The sequence below is a fragment of the Papilio xuthus genome, unplaced genomic scaffold (assembly GCF_000836235.2).
Source record: "Papilio xuthus unplaced genomic scaffold, Pxut_1.1 DF828952.1, whole genome shotgun sequence".
Lineage (NCBI taxonomy): Eukaryota > Metazoa > Arthropoda > Insecta > Lepidoptera > Papilionidae > Papilio > Papilio xuthus.
This window is the reverse complement of record NW_013529697.1, coordinates 5973040-5994701: the sequence shown is the minus strand read 5'-3', so window position 1 is coordinate 5994701 and position 21662 is coordinate 5973040. Positions and strand designations below refer to the sequence as shown.

Here is a 21662-nt window from a genome sequence, read left to right as displayed (position 1 = left end):
TTTTTCTTAACTCGTAAAAAACTGTCTACATGTGATTGGTGCAGTGATGTGTGTGGATACCGGGACAGAGTAACTTACCAAGGTTTAAAAAAAACAAGGAAACAATAATTCTTATATTTATTACTACTAAAATATTAGATTAGATAAATAAATACAAATTTCGATAAAACATTGAAGACATAATGGTCCTTATAATTTATATCTTAAAAGCATTGACAATCATTATTAATCTACCCTACGTATTATTTTTATGACTGGCAATACAAAACGTACAGACTAAAACCTAAACATTTAATTAAAATCTTACATTTTACTGTTTATTTGTACACAAATTAGCCTCTCAGATTAAATAATACATTTACTTGATAGTATAGTATTTTTATACAGCTGAACTATTTCCAATTAGCAGTTCTGCCTTATCCATGGATGTTGCGTGGGATTTGTCGTGGTGTAAAATCTTGACTGAGTATAATGATATTTTTTTTTACTTTTACATCTGCAATTCTATCAATTTCCAGCGATTTTATACAAAATCCTAAACAACACAGCTTATTGTTGTGTCACCATGATTATTTATTTTTAGTCGATATTTTAGCAATTCATTGCTAGAGAAAAGCTGATAGCGGTGGGCAAATATTACTGTTTGAATACGTCATACATTATAGTCTCCGGATAAAAAATCAATGTTCTCTTTTTAACTGTTAAGTTTCATTGCCAAAAACATATCACTGTCTTTGAAAAGTGTTACAGAATAAGTGTTGGTTTCTAAGACTAAAATCTCTGTAAAAATATATCGTCATCCTTGTCATCATCTTTGTAAAAATAGAGATAACATTATGTTTTAAACGGAGATTTACGTCTCAGAAACCCACGGTTAGTATAGTAAGACATTGATTTAGTCTTCGTATAACTCTAATAATAAACCAAGATAAAACGATTGGTAGTTAAATGATATAAATTTGTTTCGTAGAATACATGAAACAAGCAATATTTAACATTAAATTATTCAAACTTTCGTGAGACGTTATACTAAACTGATATAAAAACGGCTAAACACTCACGTATATTGTCCGGGGGCGGCACCGGACGAATATACGTGAGTGTTAACTTCGCAACATTATAATGCTGCGAAGTTACGAATGTGATAAATAATTATTTTTGTGACACTATCTCTTTGTACATACAATTGTAAATAAAAGTTGATTGCAGACTACAGTTTGCATGCGTCATGGACCGACCAAAATACATACATATGCGTTTTATTTATAATCCACATACAACATATGTTACAATGTAAACAATCTGCAACTAATTAAATATAGTATAATTTCAACTGATGAATTATAACTTTTAATAAGTTTATTTATTTAGTGTTCTTTTGTCCAAGTTCAAATAGATAACGTTTATTTTACGATTACATTTTTATAGGAAAAAAAAAATCAAAGAAACAATTTAACAGAATAGTTTCTAGTGACAATCTTCTTTTATCCTTCTTGAAAATTTTGGGTGTATTACTAACATTATTAGGCCCAAAGAATATAATTACTAACTAATATACACATGACATATATTTTAAACATTATAAATTAGTCACTTATTAGAGTTCGGTAGTTTCCATATTCTTAGCGTTTTTCATTTGCTCTAGCTGTTGATAGAAAGCGCAGTCTGCCTGGTTTGTTCCAGTTTCAGTCTCATTGGACTGTATTGATGGGAACGCACCAGTTGTTATAAAATAAGGTTTATCACTGGCAAGGTCCTGATTGACCGCGTTCTCGTCCAGCGAGTCGCGTTCCGATTGACTCAGTTGTTCGTCTGATTTATACCAGTCGTTCTCGTAAGCTTGCAACCATATTGGGTTCGATCCCTTCGTGCTGTGTTTGTTTGTATTCGGCACTCGGCCCGTGCTTCGAATAGTCATGTCCGAATCTCCAGGAGTTGGTGATGCTAAATAAAATCAAAAATTAAATTGTTTTTAATAAAAATATTGCCTACAAGTAAAGTCAGGTGCTGGTGTAATGATGACCTTGGAAAATCTAAATTGGGTAATAAACAAACATAAGCAAACATTATTAGATATCTGGTCCGATGATAGAGGCGCTGCTGTTGCGGTTAGTTCTGCCAGAAAATGTGTAACATCTACATAGGTATACAAGAAATAAGACATAACATGACAGCTACAGTACAAAAAATATGTTATGGAACTTTTTATTTACAGGGGGCGCCAGTGAGCTGTTATAATTAAGTTTGACTTATGCTCGCCGGTCCAGCTACCCTTGTCGGTATAGACATTCTGTTATATCAAGGTATCTAAAGTAAGAATTATATCTTACTAATATTATAAATGCGAATGTTTAGATGGATGGATGTATAGATGGATGGATGTATAGACGGATGAATGCATGGATGTTTGTATCGGTGCCCACGATACAGGCATTGCCTAGTGTGGGCATCACTAAATTATCCAAATTAACCATAAATGGTAACTTAGGTCTAATTTAATTTCTTAGTTATGTGCAATTTTATTATGTTAGTTATTGTTTCTTGGTTTAATCTGTTACCTATAATAATAAAAACTTTTCTTCTTTCTTTGTTAGAAGCGTCAATAGCCTAATCGTTAAGGATACGGGTTTCCGATCACGAGGTCGGGGGTTCGAATCCCGCCATTCGACTATTGTCGTAAACCATATCCTAGCACAAGCCTAGAGCTTAGTTGGAATGTTAAAAGAAATATTAGTAAATTTACAAAAAAAGATCTGCTAATATTTTAAAATAAAAAAAAAAAGTATCCAGAACGGTTCTACGGATCTTTATGAAATTTATTATTCATAGATGTAGAAAATAGTCTGAAAAAACACATAGGCTACTAATTATGTTTTTTTTTAATATCGCGCGGACGGCGTCGCGGGCGACAGTTAGTCAACAATAACATAAAAATCTTACAATATGCCGTAGCGGTGGCAGCTTTAAGCCTCCTGACGTAGTCAGCTCGCTGCGTGAGACAGAGCACGAGGCAGAGCGCCAGCAGCGCGGCCAGCAGCAGCGCGGTCCACACCAGCCAGTACACGGCGCGCCCGGCCCCGCCCCCGACCCCGCCCACACCCGCCCCCGCGCCCGCCCCCAGCAGCGCCGCCCACCCCGCCGGCTGCGTGTCCAACACGTTAAACTCCTACACATGTACAACTTCTTGTCAATATTACATCAGTGGGGAATTAAATAACCTTTATTGAAAAATTCGACTGAATGAGGCTAATAGATGTAATAGCGCCATCTATTGTTTGCGTTTTGAGACAAAGATTTTTTTTAATTTAAACTAAATATACTGTTATGTTACATATAACACTTTCTTATTTTAGGATGTAATTGGAAAGGTTGAAAAAAGATTTAGCAATGATAAAAAAGTTGTGGCGAGTAAGATTTGAACTTGTTCATTTCACTACTTTTTTAAAACTTTATCTCTCGTCCACTATGTGTGTTTTGTGTCGATGACTATGACACTCTAGGGTAGAAGACGAATTGTATGACACCTCACTAGCTAGAATCAGTTCGGTCGTTCAGGCTCTAGGCTGTCACCATGGAATTTACATACATACAACTCCAAATACATAAAAACAAACTTACATACGCGCGAAAAAATTACCTTCTTTGTCTTTGTCAATCGGGTAAAAATTAGCCAAAGTTATGTTCACAACGTGAATATATATTGAAATACTTAATTATTTACAGTCTATGGGCCATTTTCTTTTATAAATTCATACAAAAAAAGAAAATTACTATTATCCATACCTTAAAAAGGCTGTCTAGTTGCTCAATATTATTATCCACGAGTTTCAAAACTTGATCCACTTCTAGAACCGAATGGTCTTCTTTATTCACCAAATGTAGATACAAATCGGTCTTCGTATGGTCTACTGATCCATCTTTGTTCTCATGGACGCGTAAATCGTCTACATTGACCACAGATTGTGTTACATGTGCTAATGTTTCTCTAAACATCTGTATCTTGTCTCGTATTTCGGATGGATGTGCGCGTAGAACGAAACGCACACGTTGGTCTTCTCTTAATAGATATATAAATACGTGAGATTCATCATGGTAGCCGTCTGTATCGTTTGCTAATACCTAGAAATAGTTTAAATATTTTATATATAATTAATGGAAATAAAGGAAATAAAAGACATTAATTCATCAGATATTTTTAATTCTCTGCCATGTTTTTCTTTATATTTAGAGGGGAACTGCGATTTAAATCTGTTTAAACGAAATATGACATATATTGAAAGTCTTGTACTAAACCTCAAACCGATAAGAGCAATCATAATATGAATAAAATATATAAAGGGATAGATTATTGTTTGAAAATAACAGTTTATACTGTGTCTCGACTTAAAATTACCTGGTAATATTCCTATCAGTTAAATCTATATCTATTATTAGTTCGAATCCTCTCCACCACTGTCAATCGCAACCATTAGCGCCAAAAAGGCGAAAATAAAACAGGAATACCACAGCTTATAGCCGGTCTTTTTAATAGAAGTCAAAGACCAAGAGTCATCAGTACTACCAACCTTAAAATCGAAGTATCCTTTCATCCCTTTCTGCGGGTCGAAGTTGAGCGAGACGGCACCAGTGTCGATGTGGACAAGGAAAGGCGACACCGCCAAGTTCTCTAAGCCTTCAGTTAATGTTTCTTTTACGTCTCCAATCAAATAGTAGCTTATTTTAGCATTATCACCTTCGTCTATATCAATAGCCTGCGAAACAAAAGTTATTTTATGATATGAGCTTGTGAATAAATATATTGAACTATTAATTATTGCATTAATCAGCTTTCAAATTTATATAATTTTCTCGGTTTTGTTTCCGCGTAATATAATTTACCGTGGGTTTCTAAAACCAATATCTCTATAAAACATATCGTCACCTCTATCGTTATGTTTGACTACTCAGAGATAAGAATTTGTTTTAAAGGAAGATTTTGGACTCGGAAACCCACGGTTAATAATATAGATTTACAGAGATGATTTGAATGTTTTATAATAAAATATAATAAGGAATTACAATCCATTTACTAAAGTAATCATCAACATTACCCTCAATCGCAATTTTTACATTATAAAACTAGCTGTCGCGCGTGACTCCGCCTGCACGGAATAAAAAAAAAGCAGCAATGTGTTCTACCAGACTATGTTCTATATATGTGCCAAATTTCAGCAGTTTCAATACAGACGTTCTGGAGATACCTTCTAACAAACATCCATCTATCTAAACATTCGCATTTATATTAGTAAGATATAAATACAACAATTCCTTCATTTTTTCATCAATACAAATTTAATAAAGAATATTGAACAACGGCCTTCAAAAACCATTTCACACTGCAATATTCTTATACCAAACTAAAGAAAATCTAGATAATTTTGATATTACCTTAACATGCATAAATTCAATTCCAAAATCAGCTTCCGTAGTTATTCCTCCTGTGAATATCTCACTGACGAACTTTGGTGCGTTATCATTAAGATCTACCACTTTGATGTACACTGTCAGTGAGCTGACCGCGTCTTCTGATGCTTCGTATGTTGGGGTGTTGACACAATCCTCTGTCGCCAGGACTGTTAATGTGTAATTTGATTTCTGTTCACGATCTAAAGCTATTGATGTTAACCTATCACAAATAATGCTTTATTAGTTTTTTAGTTCATTTTTAAATTAAAAAAAAAAACCTATTTTGTAAAGATGAAAAACGTTATAAAAAAGCAATACTTGTTGTTTTTATAATGAAAAATATTGATTTTCTAATTTTGTGTAATTACTTTAAAATAATAACTATATTTAAATTTTCTTTTTTCTTTATATTATAAGGTGGATAGAAACTGGCTTCGCCGCAATGGCGAAACGACCGCTACCCGTCGAAATCCACAATTTCATATGCGTTACCTACTTTTAATCGACGGAGAAGACGCTGAGAGAAAGAATATTTCTCGGTCCTCCTACATTAAATTAATTTCCCCTTCCCAACATTTCCTTATAAAAAGGTGGGACGGGAAAGAGATTTAAAATTAGGGCTCCCGGACCCAATTTTCTCTATAATAAACATTATAAAAGAATCAGATTGGACTTAGGGATAAAATGATTTTACTTTACCTGTGAGTGCTTCTATCCAAATCAAACATGGCGTCTTCATTCCCTTCCACAATGTAGTAGCAGACAGGCAATATAGGTTCATCTCCTCTATCTATAGGGTCTCTTTCCACTACACTTGGTAAAATAATTCCATAATCTGGTACATTTTCAGTGATATTAATATAAATAGCTTTATCAGGGAAACGAGGTCGGTAGTTGTCTACGTTCTGTACGTATATTGTGAGGTCCAAGTCGGAACTTAGTGGAGTCGGCATGCCCAAGTCGTACGCTTCTATTCTGAGCTGTAAAATATCACTTATTTTAATTCTGGATCTTGTTCCAATTATAAGGTCAAAAACAAACTCGTATTGATATTAATGTGTGTGACTGTACACAGTGATATACGCGATTGTACTTCTTTATAACACGCCTGTATCTATTATAGTTTTGTACTTGTAACTGTAGTTAGTAGTATTTTGGGTAGTACTCGATAGTTTTTCCAATTTGCACGTTGCGTACGCGACTGATTATGTTATTTCACTTTATGTACGTATCTGTACGTGTTGATGCGCATTGTATACGTGTATACCTGTAAGTGTACGTCATGTAAGCGAATGTACGTGGTAGAGCATATCGTGTACCCGACTGTATGTATAAGTGCGCATTGTGTTCGTGGCTGTACGTGTTGGTGCGCGTTGTGTACGTGACTGTACGTGTTGGTGCGCGTTGTGTACGTGACTGTACGTGTTGGTGCGCGTTGTGTACGCAAGTGTGTGCGTATGTACTTGTGTACCTGGTATGATGTGCGGTGGTCAGTGTCGAGTGGGGCGGCGGTGCGTAGTAGCCCGGTGGCGGGGTGTACGGCGAAGGCGCGCCAGGCACCGGCTGCGTCACGCCGCACACGGTACCGCACTGCGCCGTTGGGCCCGATATCCGCATCGATGGCCCTCACCTCCACTACCACGGTACCGATTGTTGCATTCTGTTATGACGTCATATTAACACATGAACATATTGTATTCAAATTAAAATTGCGAAGAAAAGAGTACACAAGGTCGTTTTAAACATTTCCAGTGCGCTGGGCGAGATTTTTGCGACGCCCCCCTTTTTTGGTGTCGGTGGACAACTTCCAAGGATATGGTATTATAGTGGGCACCGAAAATACCTGAGTCGGATTTAAAGGGGCGCCTGCTGTGCCCCGTTATGCCTGGAGCCCAGGGCAGTCGCCACACCTCGCCCTTCCCTAACGCCACTACTGACAGTACATAGGCAAATAGCAACAGATTTTAAATTTATGCGTTAATTAATGCAGTGTTAACAAAACTAGGAAGTCCAAAATAATATATGAATCATTTTTCTTCTTCTTTGTAAGTGATCTCTCGTAATTTACCTCAGGCACTTTAATAGTGACATTCTGTGGAGGATGCACGAACACTGGCGGGTGGTCATTGTAGTCAGTGACGCAGACACGTAGCACAGCTCGTGCGGTTAGCGGAGGATGACCAGCGTCACGTGCTTCCACCGCCAGCGAGTAGTTCCCGAAGCGATCCTGCAGCGACTGACGTGCGAACAATCGCGCTGTGTTCGCTTCCCCAGATACATGCTCAAAGCGGAATAACTCTGGATTCAACAAATATTTTCATATATTATAAGGTGGCAAACGAGCAAGACGCCACATCGCGGCGTCTACCTTTAATCGACGGAGAAGACGCACAGAATGTTTCCCCTTCCTATGCATTCCCACCATCAAATCACCTTCCTCTTCCCATCCTTTTCTTTATAAGAAAAGCGTAGGATGGGAGAGGGGACTTACTTCAGATGTTTTAGCAGTAACATACGTATTTATTTGGTGATTAAAGCTTTTAATTAAGAGTTAGTCTGAGATCCTAAAGAAACAAATTCATTCCGTTAGTTAACTTCTTTAACTATCTACTCTATAAAGCTTTACTTATTGTTTAAATAAAAGTCTAGTATAAAAGGTTGTTTACCATGTCCCTTGCCGCCAACAAGATGGAAGGTGACTTGTCCGTTAGGCGTGGTGTTGTCGTCTGCATCAATAGCAGACACGGTGGTGACAGGCTCCCGTTGTTCATGGAACTCTGTCACTGTGGCGCACTCGTTCGGCAACTTCAGCTGCGGCGGATTGTCATTTACGTCTTCCACGTGTACACTGAGAAAATAAAAAAAATAAAAATAATGTTATCACTAAATGGATTAAATCGTAGCCACATCGAACATTTTATTACATTAATTTATAACTTTTGCCCGCGATTTAAAAAAGTTAATTATATTATACAATTTTCATCGAGATCATTTTAACTATTCCGGAGATACGTAATAACAAACATCCATCCATTCATTTATCCATACAATCGCTTTTATAATATTAGTAAGTAAGATCATTCTGGAAAACTTATGTAACTTGTCAATATCTAATTCTTTTCACCAAAATTCATCAATTTTAGTTTAATATTTTTTGAGTTAAAACAATAGAAACAATTTCTTTTGAAGTTGCAATCGCAAAAAACTTACACGATCTGTTTGAATGCATTCCGACTCTCCCCACTGAGGAATCCGAACTGGTAGTTGTCCCAGGCCTCCACCACCAGGTTGTATGTGCCTTGTATCTCGCGGTCCAGTGGCTCCGCTACTACAAGCGTACCAGTTTCCGCTCTTATAAGGAACTTGCCCTAGAATAAAGTGAATAAGGCTTTAAATTCAAATTTTAGTTATATTTTTAAGAAATACTTTGTCTAAAGTAGCTTTTGGTCAAAAAAAAAACTTAAAACTATATTTATCTTCCTGATCAAATATGCATATGCTGTTGTAGGGAATATTGGAAAAAATCTATTAAGACATAACAATAGTTGGTTCATCCTAATATTATTAATGACAACCCTATCAGTTACATATAACTACACTACTTAGAAAATAATTTAAGCTTAAATAAATCTGTGTATAAAAATGTTTTTGATTATTAGTCATTTTATTGTCAAACTAGCTGCCGTTCTTGAATCCGTCCGCGCAGAAAAAAAAAACTACCAGCTTATGAGTTCTTTCAGACTATATATGTTCTACATCTTTCCCAAATTTAAGCGAGATCAGTTAATCCGTTCTGTAGCTACCTTCTAATAAATACTATCCATCCATACATTGACATTTATAATATTAATAAGATGTAACAAATACCTGTGTAGACATACGATCTAATAAGTATGTGATTTTGCCGAACTCCCCGGAGTCTGCGTCTCGTGCCACAATGTCGGCAACAGCTGTCCCGGGTTTTATATCCTCTGGTATTGTGTACTCGTATTTACTTGTCTCAAATACCGGGTTATTGTCGTTCTCATCCAGCACCTTGACATTAAAGTGGAAATAAAGTAACAAAAAAAAATTGTAATTTAAAAATCTCGCTTATAGAGATTTCTATTTAACACGATTTTCTCGCTTATAGTCGTCTATCAGGATTAGACATTGACTCTCGATTTTGGAGATTTCTCGCTCATTCAGGTTCGACTATTTTTAACACTAATATACAAAATCTAGTACAAAGATAGATACTATACTCATTAACATCTTATCATCTTATATGTACTATTTTCCTTTATATTTTAACAGTTCTATGCATAAATCTTCATACCTGTATAAACAGATCGACAACAGAGTATCGTGGCGGCAGACCGCTGTCCACCGCCTTGACAGTGAGGTTGATCCAGGAGTGCTGCTCGTGGTCCACCCTGCTGTTCACCACCAGCTCTCCACTCGCACGCTCCATGTGTACCAGCTCTAGTAGCTCCGAAGGACCTGGTACCAGTTCACCAAGTTTATAATTAAATTACAGAATTACAGATTAAATTGATTCTATTCGTCGTAAAAAATTTAGCTGAGATCTATAGTTTTGAAGCTTAACCGATTTGTAGTTTTAACCGCACTTATTTGAGTACGACTAAAACTTAACCGTACCTAATAGGGTACGGTTAAAACTATGTTAGAAACCTTGTAATAACGTGATTTCGATGTTGTTACCAGAAATTTGTTTTCTACATAAGTATTTTTTAATTTTAACACAAGAAACAAAGCTTGCTTGCTAAGAATGCTTCCTTATGACATTCTGTTCATTAGAATAATTAAAGGTTCTTCCTCTGTGTGGCTTCTATTTAAATGTATGAAATTTATGTTTATTTAAAAAAATTGCATACAATATGTTAATTTAAACAAAATGATTACATACCCTCCAGAAAATAGCTCATAGTTCGGTTCTTGTCAGCATCATCGGCAATAACTTTATCAATAAGAGCACCGTTCTTTGAATTCTCAGCAATAGAAGTCTTGTAGTAGGGCTTCCTGAACTTAGGATTATTATCATTTTCGTCTTCAACGACAATAGTGAGTGTAGCAGACGCGGTCTGCTTCGGTCCGGTCTCAATCGCGGCCATGTCTTCTACTCTTATCATCAATTTTACTATTTCAATTTTCTCTCGATCCAAAAGTCTGTAATAATTAATCTTCATTGTTAGTCGGACAAAAAAGGAATATCGATCTTACTAATATTATAAATGTAAAAGGTAAAGATGTTTGTTAGAAGGTATCTCCGGAACGGCACAACGGATCTTGATGAAATTATGTATGAAAGAACAATCTGCTAATTATTTATTTTCTAATTCCAAGCAGATGGAGCCGCGGGCGACAGCTACCTTACTAAATAAATGCGAATGTATGGATGGATGTTTGTTACAGAATCTCCAGGCTACATGGATCTCGCTGAAATTTGACATGGACGAAGAACATAATCTGAAAGAAAATAAGCTACTATTTTTTTAATTTCGCGCGGTTGAAGTCGCGGGCGACAGATCATAAAAGTTGCAACTGTTTTTGTCAAACGTGATAAAAAACTTACCGTACAACTTTGAGTGTTCCATCGACGGGATTTAAGTCCCACATAGTGAGATAATCATACTCTGAGAGATGTACAACAACTCCCTCCTCGTTCCTGGCCGCGCTGCCCGTCTTGTCTATCGTGTAGCGCAGCACGGGCTGCTCGTCCGGGTCGTGTGCTTGAGCGCGGTAGATCACTGTACCCACCTAATACACAATACTTTATTACATATAGCTGTCCCTCGCGACTCCGTTCGCGCGGAATTAAAAAAAAAAACATAATTTTTAGAAAACGTTTATATAGGAAAAAAGGCTGTTCTTATGGTTTCGCCGCCAATTATTCCAATTTTTCTCACATTTTAAACCTTAAGACCCCACACACATTTCATAAGTTTTAGCGAGACTAACGAACAGCAATTGAGTTTAAATAGATAGATATCTATTTTAAAGTAAGGCAGCGGTCGCTTCGCTATTGCGAATTCAGATGACCACTTGGTCATTTACCACGTGGTAATACAAAAAACAAATACTTGTAAGTATATACCATGTCAAACTGCCGCATTCGAAGTCAACTAAGGCGGACCCTTAGTGTAGATTTTTTAACACAGTCCCCGAAAGAGTATATCTCGTAAACCGATTTTTATAGGACTCGGTTATTATACTAGTTCATATTTTCATCGATGCTAAATTTAGTGAAATTTGCCATAGAGTGGAGTCAAATTATTATTCTCAAATTTTCTATTTCGAGGTGAGAATAATCGTTTTTAACAAATGAAAAAAATTAGTGTAAAATAATAGATTTAATAAATAAATACCTGTGTATTTTCCATAACACTAACAGTACCGGGTTCGTACAGGACGGGCGGCTTGTTGTTGACGTCCACTATGGTAATGTTGACCAGCACTGCAGCCCGCAGCTGCTGCTCACCGATGCCACCGTCTATTGCAATCTGAGCATACATTTATACTATGAAATATCAAATCTCAATAATTACTATGCGTGTTAACTTATTTGAAAAACTAGACTATATTAGAATCTACCGTCAAGGCATAAAAATGCAGTATCGCCCCCTAGGGGGTCCTAAGACTATTTTAGGGGGCGGATAAAAATTTGAATAAATTTGCAGGCCACTAAATAAAAATAGATGGGAGAAGAGAGCAACAAGGACTTCGAACTAAGAATATCAAAGGACTCGTCTGCCATATGTAAAAATAGTTAACAAAACTTGGTACTTTTCAGAACCCCATGTTGACAACTGCTAATTTTATCCATGTTAGTAGGTAACCTATAACTACGTACTAGCGTGAGTGTATATGTGGTCATTTTAGGACTGGAGACATCAGGGTCGAGGCTGGCACCCTGCGCGACTGCCACCACACCGCTGTCCGCCTGCACCACGAACTTGTCCGCAGCGCCGCGCTCTATGCGGTACACCACGCGGTTGTTCGGCGACGAACCGTCCATATCACGAGCTTTCACCTGATTCAACATATATACTTTTCTTAGTTTATAAACAAGAGTAAATAATTAATGAATATATATTACAAATATTAACTATTCGTGCGAAATAAAAAAAAAATTATAAATCTGTGCCAAATTAAAGCGAGATCAATATTGCCGTTTTGAAGACACCTTCTAACAAACATCCATCCATCCATTCATCCAGACATTCGCATTTATAATATTAGTAAGACAGTAAGAAGTACGATTAGAGAGTAGTAATAAATGGGTAATTCATTTATTCTAATGACAACATAATAAGATGGTTATTTTTTGTAATTCTGTTGGTCAATATTGCTATGGCAAAAAAGCAGAAAAAAAACTAATCTTTAAGTACTATAGATGGTTTTCAATGCCGAAACGTTTATACAATTGAGAAAAAATTATGTTACTTGAACACCTAGAAAATTTGCGATTATAAAATATAAAAAAACAACATAAATAACAATATACCTCCAATATACTAGTCCCGCCAGGCATATCTTCTGGAATGGATCGCTTGTAGATCATCTGCTGGAACATGGGGGCGTGGTCGTTCACGTCCTGCACGTACACGGTGACCGGCACTGTGGACGACAGCGACGGTACACCGAAGTCACGTGCCTTCACCTGAAGTCAATTTTAATTCTTAATTCAATAAAGATCTAATATTATTTTGGTTCATTAATTGTCATAAAAGTTAACTACAATGCTAACGAATCGAGTAGTGTTAATATTGCGCGGTTGAATAATGTCCCAGCTCTTGACCTGTCCTTATTAGTTAAGGGGCTTCTTTTTATATTATAAAGGTGGCAAGCGATGACGTAGCCTAAATTCGCCTAAACAGCGAAGCAACGACTCCTTATAGACATTCGCATTTGCAGATGCGTTGCCTACATTTAATCGACGGAGAAGGGCACACAATGAGAATATTTCCCCTTGCAATACTGGTCGAGTCAGTCAGATGTTGTTGTTCAGAAGTCTTCTAGCTGTAAGTAAATTAATTTATGTATTTTCTTTGTACTCACAACTAAATGTATCGGCCGTATGTTGCCGTTGTCGCCCGGTATCTGTTCAAAGTCCAAGCCGGATATCGGAGTGATGATTCCGAGGTTAGGATCTATTGTGAAATTGTTCTTATAATCACCGCCCACTATTGAGTATTCTATGTGACTGTTCTTAGTTCCTGTAAACAGAATTCATACATTTTTACGTAAAATATTAAGCGAAAGTCAAATCAAATACTTATGGCATAGAATCAATCCAAATACAATCTTACTATCATGCTTATATTACAAATGCGAATGTTTAGATGGTTGGATATTTGTTAGAAGGTATCTCCAGAAAGGCTCAACGGATCTCAATAAAATTTGGCATAGTTGTAGAACTAATTCGCGCGGACTATTAAAAATGTCGTTGTAAAAACTCAAGAGAGAAAGATCAATCTGGAGGGTGAAAGCTTAAACACCGACCCTAAGTGAGTGGAATAAAGACAGTAATAGTAATTTGAAAAAAATACAAAAAAAAAAATCTTACCATTTAAATCAGCATCCCTCGCTTCGACAATCAATGGATTTTCAAAATGTTCTTCATTCTCTAATAATCTAGCTTCGTATTTATTTGCTAAGAACATTGGTGCATTATCATTAACATCTTCTATATTGATAACAAGTTGTGCCGTGTTCCTGTTACCATTGCCCTGGTCATCTCTCGCTTCTACTGTAAGATAGTGTCTTGAAATCAATTCTCTATCGAAACTACCATCTCCTGATTGCTTTACTGTTATTACACCAGTTATTTCATTGAGATTTAATCTGAAAATGACATATGGTTAAGGTACTAATTAAACTTAATATCAGCAATTTTAATCTTACTAATAACTGCAATGTTTGGATGGATGGATGTTTCTTTGAAGGTATCTGCAGAAAGGCTGAACTGATCTCAATTAAATTTGCCATAGATTTAAAGCATAGTCTGGAAGAACATATAGATTACTAATTATGTTTTTTTTAATTCCACGAGGACGAAGTGTCTGGTGACTGCTAGAAGTTGTATAAGTACTTACTGCCATCAAATTATATAATTTTGACAATGAAATGTACAGAATGTTTTGATGAATTGATGATGAAATATATGAGGATAGAGGTTAGGTTAATTAATATATCTGTCATGTAACAAAATCATATGTATATTTTTTCTTTATAAAAGTTTAGCAGATGTTTTAAAGTGTCAAGTTTTATTACCAGCCAGAGAAAAAGTTAGTTTAGTAGAAAAACTTACAAATGAGCAATACTCCCTCCAAGGTTTGTGTATCGGATGCCTTTTGTTCCATAATTATCAGAATCTTGGTCCATAGCTTGTACCCAAGCAACTGTTGTTCCTACTCCGCAGTTCTCTGGTACCAATACTGTATATAATGACTCTGTAAACTCTGGGAAATTGTCATTTTCATCCTTTATGTAAACTGTTATTGGCACTATACTGAAAGTAAATATAATATTTTTTTTTATAAGCATCTTTTTTATGTTAAGTTGTAAACTATTTACATAATATAAATGTATAGTCAAATTGGATAAACATGTGTCCAAAGGACCACAATTTTTCCCGCTTATAGAGGTTTCTCTCTTACTCAAGTTTCTCGTTAATGGAGGTTCTCCATCTGGCCAAAAATGACTTACTTATCCAATTTCGACTATATACATAGGCATTTGTCTACATACCTCATTTTCGGGTCTTTGGTAACAACTTCTTTGGCGATTAAAGTAAAATTCATCATCGTTATTTTTTCATAATCAAGATAAGATGGATTATTCACTCTGATCAGGAAAGAGGCTTCATTGACACCTTTGAATGGTGTCACCTCAAACACACCATTATCACCAATTAAGTATAAGTCAAATGTCCCATTTTTACCCTGAAAGTTAATTTTATAATTAAAATATTAGGTTTTATTATTTTTATTTATAACATGGTAAAACAATTCTGAAAAACTTAATAAATTCTTGCAGTGCCTCTAATATCTTTCTCTTTTTATATGTAAATTTGATATAAAGAGAAAATTATTTCTCTTTTGTTTATAATATTGAAATAGACTAATTTTACTATTTGGTCTCACTAAGGCAATAGTTAAATATTACTACGGCATAAACTACTAATAAGTAGTTATAGTAGAAGTTATGATTTCCACAAATGCACAACTGGTGTGTGCTTAAACATAGTAATTATGTAACTGAACATAATAAAGCCATAATATATTTAAAAACAAACTGATTGTAATACCTGATCGTAATCATAGACTTCAGGCACACCATGCTGTAAGAGTGTGATAGGTGTGTTCTGTTGAGCATTCTCCAATATTTCTCCAACATATTGCTCACTTCGGAATCTTGGTATCTCATCATTGACATCTGTTACAATTATTGTTACCTCAGTGGTAGCACTGGGCAGTGGTGATATTTGTTGTGATTCTTCTGTAGCCTACAAATCAATATATATTTGATTGTCGGAAACATAAAATTAATATTAACAAAAAAGATCCTATGAAAAGACATACATGTAACTAAAAATGTTAACATTACTGTAGTTGATTTCAGATATTAAGAGTTTTTATTAAAATATTGATTATGTACAATAGAATAAAAAAGTTAAGAAATATAATACATTTCATTAAACATTCAAATAATATGGTATTGTTCAATTGTTTAGTTTCTTACCAATATCTCCAAGATATAAGCTCCATTGCTGTTAAGTGGATCTTCTCTATCCAATGGATTAAATGTATAGATAATACCAGACGTGCCATCAATATCAAAATGTTCCTCTCCGCCTGACACAATACTGTAGGAAATGCGATTGTTAATCCCTCTATCTCCATCAATGGCTCGCACTGAAAGATAAGTGAATGAAAACATTAATAACACAATACAAAAATTCTTCAAAAGTATTCATTACAATCAAATCTATTTGTAACTTACCTTGTAAAACTGAAGTCCCGATTGGCGCATCTTCGCTGATTCTAGTTACGGGACTGGCAACAATAAACTCTGGCGGCTGATCCTCAACGTCCTGGACTTTCACTAAAATAGCGGCCGTCCCCGTATTAATTCTACCTTGATTAGCACGATCCACAGCCAATACTCGCAGTTGATAAAGGGATTTTCGCTCATAATCTAAACCATTTACTAAGCGTATCACACCTTTCCCATTCACTGTTTGTATTAAAAAATTCTCAAGATCTCCGTCTAATTCTTGTAATTGATAAAGTACCTTTGAAACGTAAGATATGTTTAATATAAACAAGAAAAGTATCCCGGTTTCAAGGTAGTATATGACAGTGACAGAAGTGACAGATTAACAGCAGACGTGATATTGACATTCGTTTTTACGTTTTACGATATCACAATCGACAACACAAAACATACATGTACAGCTATAATTTTAAAAAAATAGTAAAAAGTAAAATCGAACATAAAATTGTGAATTGGTTACACATTAAAGACATGGATATACTTAAGGTACTAACTTGGCCATATGCCCCTTCATCGAGGTCGGTGGCTTCAACAGTTACTAAAATACCAGGCTCAGCATCTTCTCTTACTGTGATAGCGGAGGGATAAGGTTTGAAAACAGGTTCGTTGTCGTTTACATCTTCGACCAACAACAAAAAGCTTTGAGTTACAAAGTTACCCTCCCCTAAATATCCGTCGGTCAGCGTTAAGACAAATGAGTATTCATCGCGTGTCTGTAAAAAATCTTTAATTTTAGTATGACAAATAATTTAGGTAAAGCAATGTTAGAAGACGTAATGTATAATAATTACGATTGTAAATATAAAATGTCATTTAAAAAAAGAAATGTAAAAATGTCAGGTACTTTTTAATTTGATATAACCTGAGTAAAATTGAAAATTTAATTACCTCTCTATCTAATTCCTTAACTAAATATACATTAGCTTCGTTGGACGAAATGGCTTCTAGTCTTAATATATCACTACCAATTTGGTCTTTAATACCGAATTTCAACGTGTCCCCATCAGGGTCAATGCCCCGGAGGCGGTAAATTAAACTCCCTGAAATATATTAAATAAATAGTGTAATAAAAAAACATGTGTACACGGATTACTACAATTTTATTTATGACAACATAAATTATGAGCATATCATAAAAGATACATGCCAACTTAAAAATACAAATAGTAGTTTTAAAGTTTTAATGTACTTTAAAATGTACGTGTTCCATTTAATAAAAAAATACCCTACACAGGAAGGAAGACCGGTTACGTAGAAAGTATAGCTAGCATATATATTGTAGCACAAAAGTAACAGGATCCTTATAGTATTAAATACAAAGAACATTATGTATGTCTCCCTCGTGACTAATCGTACGTTAACTTCCGCAAAAGCAGGTAACACGGGAAGTGTAAGGCTTCCCCTGTTTATGGTTTGTTGTCTTGGTAACACTCCACCCTAATTAAAGCAATTTCCGGATAGTCATAGTTGAAGCGATGCCTAAATGCAATTACGCTCACTCGAATGCAGTTCTTGTCATGTTTACACAGAAGTTAGAATAACATGCGCCAGTACTATCGTGTAAAATTTTTAATCAAAGTTTCCGTGTCTTTTATGCTAGCCAAAGAATGATATTTTCGCTTTTGATATTACCCAAAATATTGGTAGAATGCCAAGTAATATAAAATATTCATTAATGGGTTGTTTATTTATGGTAAGAAAGTGCACTATTGCGTTTCGACATTATTAGATTTATTATACAACAAGAAATGGAAAAAAAAATTAGGAAGATAGACTTTATATAATAAATAATATATAAGCCTAATAATACTTAAGCCTTGTTTATTTAGTGGCGATCAGCCTTTTAAGCAGATCATTAAGTTAATCCAGAACCGGAAGGTTAAAATCGTAATTGGATTGCCCATTTAAGTAGGCTTTCTTTACTACTTTTGTATTTGGTGTTAATTTCAAGTAAGCGACAGCGACTTGAGCCTTATAACCCAGAAGCGCAACCAACTGTTTCGTATTATGTGGAGCTTATTTTAAATGCGATTTTTAACTTAGCTTGTTGTAAAGTGACACAACGTTACTTACCTACTGGAGTTTCGGGTCCTTCCTTTAACCTTACGACAATTTCTGATCGTCCATCGATCAAAAAGCGGGGCGGTCTGTTGGCTGAGCATGTCGTAATGAGCGTTGTGAGCACCAGCCATAGCAGTATTTGAGACCATTTGAGAGATGGTTTTAACCGGACTCTGGGCTGCTTCCTCGCGTACTCTGAGCATAACATCATCATCTTTCCAATTCATCTGATGCATGGGTTCCTCTTTTTATCTAAGGGGACAAAGAACATTTTCCCGAAGCTTTCCTTCGCACGGTTTCTCCGTGGGAAGGCCGCGTGCTCTACTGGTGAAAGTGTTGTCACCTCAGGTTGACACTTAAGCGAGTTAATTTCGTTTACGTGACGCTTACTTCACGTACACCTGTAAAAGAGAGACGAGTTTTAGACAGGTGTTAAATTAACAGTCGATCTTACGTAAATAGCAACAGTCACGTCCTTGCTTTCTTTAAAAAGATTAAATTTTAAGAACAGGATCACAGATTTTAGTTTAATTGCGAAATACAAGGTGACCACCCTTCTTCTATAGTCTTGAAGCACTAGACACAAGTAGCCAAAGATTAATTCTATGCGTGAGTCTTAAGTCCGTAGTGCAATGCTATTATTCGAAAATATAGTCAAGCGGTATAGCCTAACCTTGTTATAATATCCAAATGTCTTCTGACATATTACACCTTAGACAATCGTCTCCAAACTGATCGGTATGATATGAACATGACAAGCAGTTACAATGAAACCTATGGGCAGTGATCTAATGGTTTTTGTTTCTGTCTACACAAACAATTAGACAGATCGCTGCAACAACATGAGCGTAGTTAAAAAATATTATTAAATCTTACCAATCTATGTTCTTATTGTTTATAAACAATGATCATATGAGAATTAGTCAATTACCAATTGCTCTGATAACGTAATAGCAATGTTGGTTATAATAATCTTATGTTTTATATTAAAATAAACGAAATAATTAAACGTAGTATCGGATATAAAGCTTTAGTGCTTGACTAGCGTTAACGTGACTCGTATGTTGTTAATGAAAATAATGCTAATTTATTTCCTAGCTACATATTAATATCTTGTTTGTTTTGGGTAATAAATTTTACTGACAATTTGGGTACGGAGCAAACCCGAAAATTATAGTTAATGTTTAGCCGTTCTTACAATTTGTTATAACAATTGCTATAACTAAATGATCACGCTAAGTGCTATATAAGTGTTAAGCTTGTAGGTTACCTAGGCACGGGATGGGAAGCAGTGCGTGTTAAACTATGAACACATCGCAAGTCATTGTTTAGACATGCACATGTTTGTACACACTTGCTTAACATGTCTATCTGATGATCATTTTATAAAAAAAAAACATAAATGCGCCAGCAGTGAATTAAAAGGCAACACTTAATAAGTAGCTTATGTGGTCTTCTCAGATCCGTTGAGTCTTTAATATAGGGATAATACAGTTGTTATTATCTTCCGTTACTTTAAAGTTACAGCCTACATTTCACAAAAAGGTATTTCGTGAATTGATAGCGGTTAAAATTAGGTGAAACGAATCACCTACATTTTGGATGTCTTTTATTTTCCATGAGTTATGAAATCTACTTCTTTCACTTCATGTTACCGGACTTTTGATACTCGTTGCTTCATTTTTTAATGTTTTTCTTTTTGAATAGACAAACCTGCGTAATTTGGGAACTGATTATGTAAGGCAACATTTTTGTGTCTTTTGTTTTAAGACTTGACACTTTTCCTTCGAATTCGTTTCAGTCATTACTTGATGGTATCTAAGTCTAAGCAAGCAGGTGGCTAACTTGATTGAGGATTTATTCCTTTTTTAACCAATTTACATTCATTTGTAGATAGTAACTTAACTTAGCATAACATTTCCCCTAAAAATTAACCTACTGGTCTGTTTATATTTGCAACATTGACTTACAAATCTTAGAATCTAGATGAAATCTTAATATCTTAGCACAGGTAATTATACTTAATGTTCTTATTAAAAGCGTTGCATAAAACAACCATAAGAGCCTAATTTAGGTGCTGTGGTTCATTCACACGCAACACATCAAAACAATAGACGAAATTATGTAAAATAACAATTAAAAATGACCTCGTGTCAACCGGATATGTGTAACGTGCAGACGAGTCGTTGACGTTTATTTTGGCGGGAACTGATGAGTTGTCATGTTGACAGAAACAAAAGAGGCAGCAAGCGCGACGGCGCGAAGGCCGTTGACTGTCAGCCAATGTGACAATTTATATGTGTTATGCAGGGAATTGACCCCTAGACCCTACATACCTTTAATATTTTGTAAACGTCATAATTCAAGGATGGGAGATATTCGTACCATATTTTATCTTTAATTTCACATGAGTACGAAGTTAGTAATTAGTTGTGAAGCTAAGCTACTTTTGTGATACTTACAAAATAATTAGGATGATTATCGCGAGTTCTATTTTCTGGCTGTACAACCAAACCTAGAAAAAGTAACATTGAAGCTTGAATGCTTAAATCTATTTAGTCTATTATCTCACTTGTGATATCATTCTTTTGTTCTAAATAAAAAAATAGACATTGTGCTGACCTACATTCTCATTTGATTTAATACCAGCTAATAACATCACAGACATGGTGTACTCAATGGTGTCATTAAGAAAGTATTATAGTAGCCAAATTAGTGAACTTAAGTCAAGGAGCGTGACGGAGTATGCAAAGCGCGGCCGAAAGCCGACCGACTCGCCCGAGACGAGAGAAAGCCTCTTCCCTCCGTTATTCGTCTCTATTATAGTATTTATCTTAATTTTCATATTTGCAGCATTTTAATACATCTTGAATAGAAACTATTGCGACATTGTACTTTCGTCACAACCACAGATTATTTATTGAAATTGTACTAACTAATTAAACTGAAAACCAGACACTTTTGTGTGATCTCTATCTACACACAATCTAAATTTACATTTTTTATCCTTTAAAAAAATCGTGTTGTAATATAAATATTAAATTAAGTTACGTAATGTAGTAACATGTAAAGGGTCGACAATAAAACACATGTTG

The 21662-nt window shown here is 35.3% G+C and overlaps 1 protein-coding gene across 1 annotated transcript; it reads right to left on the bottom strand.

The window, feature by feature from the left end:
• Positions 1-1597: 1597 nt before the first annotated feature.
• On the bottom strand, positions 1598-21043 carry LOC106123611 (cadherin-23). The gene is made up of 28 exons (XM_013320028.1): positions 21030-21043; positions 18580-18968; positions 17395-17546; positions 17001-17219; positions 16453-16744; positions 16192-16364; positions 15758-15955; positions 15199-15392; positions 14759-14959; positions 14015-14292; positions 13507-13664; positions 12953-13108; positions 12299-12478; positions 11814-11948; positions 11021-11205; positions 10355-10614; positions 9764-9927; positions 9313-9480; positions 8656-8813; positions 8112-8293; positions 7514-7743; positions 6917-7105; positions 6145-6425; positions 5428-5665; positions 4566-4751; positions 3784-4119; positions 2941-3166; positions 1598-1944 (listed from the first exon to the last, which is right to left on the bottom strand). The coding sequence occupies exons 2-28, from the start codon at positions 18779-18781 to the stop codon at positions 1598-1600; spliced, it is 5688 nt and encodes a 1895-aa protein (XP_013175482.1). The 5' UTR covers positions 18782-18968; positions 21030-21043.
• Between the last annotated feature and the right edge of the window lie 619 nt (positions 21044-21662).

Coding starts and splice junctions, on each gene's coding strand:
- LOC106123611 (XM_013320028.1), bottom strand. CDS start 18,781: ATGATGATGTTATGCTCAGAGTACGCGAGGAAGCAGCCCAGAGTCCGG. Junction 17,220..17,394: donor TTAAGGAATTAGATAGAGAG/GTAATTAAATTT, acceptor GATTTTTTACAG/ACACGCGATGAATACTCATT. Junction 9,481..9,763: donor TTGTCGATCTGTTTATACAG/GTATGAAGATTT, acceptor TTTAATGTCAAG/GTGCTGGATGAGAACGACAA.